General features: G+C 50.3%; 1 protein-coding gene across 7 annotated transcripts in view; it reads right to left on the bottom strand.

Moving 5' to 3' along the window:
• Positions 1–2,328: 2,328 nt before the first annotated feature.
• Positions 2,329–6,935, bottom strand: part of Greb1 (growth regulation by estrogen in breast cancer 1) — a 79,942-nt gene continuing 75,335 nt past the window's right edge. For 6 of the 7 annotated variants that reach the window (XM_013504387.1, XM_013504385.1, XM_013504384.1 and 3 more), the window contains exons 31-33: positions 6,041–6,241; positions 4,468–4,606; positions 2,329–3,817 (exon numbers count right to left, since the gene is read on the bottom strand). In XM_013504387.1, the coding sequence (XP_013359841.1) occupies positions 3,654–3,817; positions 4,468–4,606; positions 6,041–6,241 (504 nt within the window). In that variant the 3' untranslated portion in view covers positions 2,329–3,653. The remainder of the gene's footprint in view (positions 3,818–4,467; positions 4,607–6,040; positions 6,242–6,935) is intronic. The other variant, XM_013504389.1, reaches the window with a different exon arrangement.

Genomic DNA, 6,935 nt, shown 5'->3' with positions numbered 1-6,935 from the left:
GAGATGGGCATGTTGGAAGGTCATTGGTGAATTAATTCCTTGGCAGATTCATAACTTGATGGCATTCTTGGGACTTGATGGAAACAAATGAGGTGGGGCCTAATTGGGTGAAACAGGTCACTGAAGGGGTATGGCTTCAAGGACTGCCTCATCCCCAACCCCTGCCTCCCTACAGCCAAGGCTGTTTCCCTCTCTCTCTGCTTTCTGGCTTCCACAAAATAAGCGGCTTTCCTCATCTACACTCATGATGTTCCGACCCACTGCAGTGGAACTACCCGACCATGGACTGAACCTTCTGAACCCATGAGCCAACATAGATCTTTTCCTCCTTGAACTTGTTGTCCTCAGGTATTTGGTCACAATGATGGAAGGTTAACCCACTCCATGGGCATTTATTGAGCACATACTACCTAGCGGGTATTTTCAGGGCTCTGAGGTTACAGTAAGGCATGTGTCTTACAAAATTCCTTCTTTCATGATGGAGGACAAAAAAGCACAAATCCTAATTAGTAAACATGTGTCCTATGTGAGTAGGTACTCATTCTGAGATAGCATCATTGAGGAGGTGTCCTTTGAGTAGTGAGGGCCCAAGCAGAGGGAGAAGGGACCCATTCAGGAAGCACATGCCAGACGGAGATGCAGGTGGTCTGGGGAGCTACCTCCAGGGGAGACACCACAGAGTGAGGGGAGCAACTAGGGGTTAGCAGTGCTCACAAGCATCCTTTCTGCTGCCGTCTCCCCAACTCACTAACCCTACTTTCTGGCTCTCTAGTCTGCTGTTGGCTACCTTGCTTACTGTTAACTTTACACCTGAGTGTTGGCTGATGGTGGCTTAGTGCGCCTTGCGTTAGGAGGCGGAGCCTGTGTGAAGCGGTGGTCTCGGGAGCGGGGCCAGGAAGGGTTCATCTCTTCCCCTCCTCCTCTCTCTCCGCTTCCAGTCCCCATTTCCTGAGCACCTGTCCTCCAGCAGACCCTTCCAGCATGCTGTCATGCTTTGCAGCAGCCTGCGGTGCGCTGAAATCACGAGCCAGAATAAATGGCCCCTCTTCTAAGTTGCGGGTTGGGTATCAGCATGAGGAAAGTGACTGGGACACCTGCCTGCGGAGGTTTGTAACTTCCCACGCCTATGGTTGATCTTTGTGCTCTTAAACACATTCTCTCTCTTCCTTCTGATGTCAATTATATTTCTATCATAGGATTCTGTTGCTTTTATTTTCTTCACAGAACTTGCCTCCTTCCTCTAACTATGTTTCTTATGTTTCTTGAGTTTTTCCTGGTTTTGTTTTTGGCCAAGAGAATTCCTGTTTACTTACTTTGTCTGCCATCACGGGGCAGGACACACAGGGAGGGAGCGATGTCCCCGGGTCATCTGCACAGAGGTCCGCTCCCTGTGTCCCCTCCTGCGGGGCTCCTGTGCTTGTCTAAGCCAAGGTGAGAGCTTCTCCTGCTCTCACCCTGACAGCTGCCCCGGCCCCAGCCCCTCCTCCCGCCTCTGCAGCCCATGGGCTGTGTCCTGGAGCCCCTTCTAGCTCACTGCGGGCGATGGCTCCCGCATGTCTCTCCCCATCTCCCATTTTTTCCTGCCCCTTCTTCAGGAATTTCTCAAAGCATAATTTTTGTATGAGCATACGTCTGTGACAGATAATAACTGCAGTCATCTTTGGGGAACTAAATCACATTTTAGTCTTTCTACTCCTTTTCCTTCTCAATCCCCTTCTAGTCTCCACAGACTACTTCCCTGTGTCCTACCATCTCCCTTTTGCTTTTCTCTTTAGATTATTTGTACTTTCCATCTCTCATATTAGAGAAACTATGCAATATTTAATCTGCTGCGTCTGGTTTATTTGGCTTATCATTACAGTCTCATCCATTTTGCCAGGCATGGTGGCACACACCTGTGATCCCCGCACTTGGGAGGCTGAAGCAGGAGGGTTGCCATGAGTTTGAGGCAAACCTGGGCTACATAATGAGTTCAAGGCCAGTCTGAACTACATAGCAAGACCCTGTCTCCAGAAACCAAACCAAAGTAACAAAAACAAAGATACATCCATGTTGCTACAAGTACTACTCCACTGTGTATAAACACCACATTGTCTTTATCCACTCATCTGTTAATGGACATACAGGCTGCTTCTAAAACCTAGCTATTATGGGTTGTGCTGCGATAAACACGGTGTGCATGGGTCACTGTGATACACCTTCATTTTTATTTCCTTTCCAATCTTGCTTTCTGTTATGCTAGGAGATTTTCAGCAGGTGGGCCCCAGAGATGACCACCCCTCCTATTTTCTCTCAAACAAAGTGATTCATACCCACCAGAGAGAAATATGTGAGTTATGAGTTTTATTTGTGAGACTGGAGCACACAAGACTATGGGTTGGGATGTTTAAGTTAATAACATGCGACGAACGACAAAGGAGCCCCTATGTACTAAAGACAGATTTAACTAAAGAAGGTCAGTTTTTATTCCAAAATAGGAACAACAGCACACACAAGGAGGTCATTTCATAAACCCCGATCTACAGCTTTTACACCGTCACTCTATCTTCTTCCTGGGGGAGGGAAAGGCAGACGTTCTTTGGCATCGTTTGTAAGTTTCCTCTTGCATCGCGTCCTCTACAGTGCTTACGGCGTCGTGTCTAAGAGGGCCTCGAAGGATGCATTTTGGTGACCCATTTTTTAGCATCTTCAAGCTCTTCCTTCCGCTGTGGGCCACCTCCACGGCAGTGTGGCGGCCGGCAGAGATCTGAACAGGGGAGGCCAGAGTCGGGGCTTGGAACTGTGCTTTTAGATCTTCCCGACCACTCTGTCCCTTCCTCACCTCAGGCGGCCTTTCCCTGGTCCGCAGCGGCGCCGGGCCGGCAGGTGGCGCTCCAACGCGCGAGGAGCAAACCCGGCCCCAGGCACGATGAGCGGGCCCCTTGCAGTGGACCCGGGGCTTCTGGAGTGGAGTCACTGGTCCAGCCCTTCACACTGCATGTCACTTTAGTGGTTTTTATTGTTTTTCTTTTTTTCAGTAAGAAATTTGGCTCTTTTTTCCTTTGTAAGGCAAGTTTCAGGTCAACCCCTGTAACCCTATTTTAAAGTTTTGTTTTGAAGAAAGCTTTTCTCAGCACCCCTGCTGAGAGGCCGGGCATCGCTTGTGAGGATTCGTGGACTCCTATCTGCGCTGCTGTTTTACCCCATTCGGTTTGCTGTCTGGGGCGAGCCCCTAAAAGGACAACCCTGTAAGCTGCTCGGTAATCCTTACTGAATGACCCCCTTTCTTTCTTGTCTCTGGCCTCTCCAGGTGAACCGTTCCTTTGGAGTTGCTCTGCGGGGGTCACAGTGGAGCCCGCCTGCTGATACTGATGCCTCGCCCGAGACACTGTAGCTCCTTCAGGCGCTCTGTTCCAGAAAGCACAGGCGTGGCCATGGCAGGCCAAACTGTCCTTCCTCAAACGGCTTCAGAACAGCGTGGGGCCACAGGGCCTGGCCCAGGGGCCTGGGACTGGGTCCCTCACCCAGGGTCACATCCTCCTGGCTCAGGCCGCTCCCTGGGGACACAGGGCCAGGACCTGTCCCACCAAGTGGCAGAGTAGCGTCTCAGGCCCGTCACTGTCCTAAGGCCCAGGCCCAGGATCTCCAGCCCCACAGGAGCAGCGACGCTTCCCTCAGATGTGCCGGCCTGTCAGGAAGAAGAGCGGCCGGTCCTCCTTGGCATTGGCCGTCTGGAACTCGTCCCGCAGCCGGAACTGCCACTCATCCTCCAGCTCCAGGCGCACGACCGTCTGGCGGAGCGAGTTCCGGTCCTGACAGATCACACACAGCGTGGCACCTGCGTGGCAAGGGAGGGCAGAGGCACTAGGAAAGGGGATTTTTTGAGGCAGGGTCTCACTATGTAGCCGAGGCTGGCCTGGAACTCATAGCAATCCTCCTGCCTCAGTCTCCTAGGTACTGGGATGGGATGCGCCACCACACCCAGCTCCTGAAAGATCCTCTAGAGGGGAAGGTCAGGATGAAGGACAACTAAAGGCGGGGGAAGGTCAGTGAGGATCTGAGCAGGATGGAAATACGATCAGAAATCATTTCCTAACGGCATGCAGAATTTCAACCACTGTGTCAGGAAAAGGAGAAAAACCAGAGAGGAGACAAAGGAGACTGCAGGACCTCGGACCAGGAAGGAGCTTCTCAGAACAGCCGGCCATCAATGCAAAGGATTGGGGTAGCAAAGGAAAGCAGAGGTGAAGACACTGCTGCTCCCCCGGAAGAAAGTAGACACAGGTTGCCTCGACTGGTCAGGTATAAGGAGGACAGAGGCCTGGGTCCAGCCCCAGATGGCTGCTACTTTCCCTAATGGTTCCAATCATGTCCTCTCTCAAGCCTTGGTTTACCCACTGGCAAATAAGGCCGAGGAGGAGGGGTCCTGTCTCAGACACACCAGCTGACAACAGCCATTCCAGGAAAGGTCCAGGTGCAGACGATTACCTTTCAGGAAGTGGAACTGTTTCAGAAAGGCAGCCCCCACGAAGGAGTCACACAGGTACAGCAGGAGCCCGCTGAACCTCAGGTCGGAGCAGCTGACGTTCATGGAATGTGGCCTGGAGCTCACGTAGCAGACGGAGATCTGCGGAATAGGAAGCCAAGGGTTGTCACTGTCCATGAGGACTCAGCAGCATGACCCTTGGGGTCTACAGCTAGCAGAGACCAGCAGCTCAGGCAGAGCACAGGTCGGCAAGAAGCATGTACATGCTGTTTCCAAATCTGTACCCTAAAAGCCAATTCCAGAGGCCAATCCAGACTTATCTATGAGGTGTGATGAAAGATATGTGAATGTTTCAATACTTTAAAAACGTATAATAGTAAGACACAAGGGCCGGGGATATAGCTCAGCGGCACAAGCGTCTGCCTGGCAAGCATAAGGTCCTGAGTTTGATTCCCAGTACCAAAGAAAAAAAAGCCGTAACAGTAAGACATGTTATGAATCCCCCTCAGAATACTTCTTTCGCTTCCAACACACTCATCCCATCATCCTTGCCACATTCTGCAGCAGCTCTGGATCCTCTTTCCTGAGGGTCTTTACCAGGTGGGATCACAAATACAGTGATGCTGTTGCCGAGTGCCATCCCACAGAAAAGCAGCTCAGAAAAACGTGACGCTGCATCCTCATCTACCTCAGTCATCAGATCTGGCACCGTGTGACTTCTGGCTCTTCCCCAAAGTCACAATGAGCTTGAAAGGGAGATGTTTTGAATTTATTCAGGACATGGAGGCAGCCAAAGACCCTCAGGAAAGAGGACTCCAGAGCTGCTGCAGAAAGTAGCAAGGACAATGCAATGAGTGTGCTCAAAGCGAGGAGAGAATTGTGAGGGGGATTCAGAGCAATGTGTCTTTTACTGCAATTTTTTAAAAAATCTCAACATTGAGCATATTTTCCAATCACACCCTATATTCATGAACTCCTTTGAGAACCAAAAATGTCTTGTCATCTCAATTGGGTTTGATTCCTAACATCTTCTGTTTAGGCAAAAGCAGCTCAGCTCTCTCAGCCTCCACTCTGCCAGCCATTACGTGGGGTAAACTCCAAGACAGGCATTGGGTACGGCCAGTCCTCTGTTACCCATCATGTCCCTAGATTCAATCAACCACCAAACAAAAATATCTGAAGAAAAATACTTGCAGTTCTCTGAAACATATAAACTTTTCCTATCATCCCTAAACAACACAATATAGTAAGTATGCATCCAGCACTTACACTGTGTTAGGATATCCTGTGTAGGATAAGCAAGCCAGAGATGATTTAAAGTGCAAAGGTTAGCAGCGAACCCTACATTCTGTGATACTAAAGACCTGAGCTGCAGGTGTTGGTACCCAGGGGGTCCTGGAACCAGTCTCCATGGATACTAAGGAATGCTGGGGTTCTGGAAGCAGTTTCCATGGATACTGAGGGATGCTGAGATCCTGGGACCAGTTTCCATGGATACTGAGGGATGCTGCAGCTGTGAAGCACAGTGCCTCGTCCTGGGGGCCCCTCAGCACCAAGCACCCTGTGCCAGGTTACCTGAGGCCCCAGGTTAAGGTAGCAGTCCACAGACAGCACGGGGTGGCTGTGGTTCTTCAGGGACAGCGGGAAGAAGCGGTGGCTATGGTGCTGGAGGAATTTCTCCAACAGGAGCTGGGCAGGTGCCGCAAGGAATGTGTGCTTGCTGTCTGGGGCACAGATGTACTGGGCCGGCACAACGGCTGCAGAGCTGTCGGACACCTGTGGGTGGTGGGCGGATGGATATCAGGCCACTGCTCAGCCCAGGTCTCGGGGGTGGCGTGGGGAGCAGGTAGGGTGGAATCCCAGAGCCAGCCACCAGAGCATACTTCAAGAATAAAATTCTCAGTAAGGAAAATTGGGTTTTGAGCCAGTCATGGTAGTGCACACCTGTAATCCCAGCCCTCCAGAGGATAAGGCAAGAGGATTGCAAGTTCAAGCCCACCTTGAACATCCTAGCAAGACCCTCTCTCAAAAAAAAGAAAGAGTTAAAAATGACACTGAGGAATAGGAAAAAAAAAAATTGGTTTTAAAGGGAAGTCCAGCTCTTTGGTAGGAAGACTTAAAATGGGACAGATGTCAAATCTTTCTAAGTTAAACTGCAAATCTAACATAACTTCAACTTTAAGGTTCTCAGTGGGAACAGCAGGCAACAGTTTCACTCAGTAACTCCCAACTCTTTTGCAAGACCAATCTCATATTTTTGTTTGTTGGTTTTTGTTTTGGGTTTGGTTTGATTCTGTTCTGTTCTCTTCTGTTCTGTTCTGTTCTATTTGCAGTACTGGGGATTGAACCCAGTTTCACACTGAGCTACATCCCCAGCCTTTTCTTCTTTTCTTCTTTTCTTTTATTTTGAGACAGGGTCTTGATAAGTCACCAAGTTGCCCAGGCTGAGCTCCAGCTAGGGATCCCCCTG

This window comes from Chinchilla lanigera, unplaced genomic scaffold, assembly GCF_000276665.1.
Source record: "Chinchilla lanigera isolate Chin_1 unplaced genomic scaffold, ChiLan1.0 scaffold00086, whole genome shotgun sequence".
NCBI classification, from domain to species: domain Eukaryota; kingdom Metazoa; phylum Chordata; class Mammalia; order Rodentia; family Chinchillidae; genus Chinchilla; species Chinchilla lanigera.
Note: the sequence above shows the minus strand (reverse complement) of the source record. Positions and strands in the feature narration are given on the sequence as shown.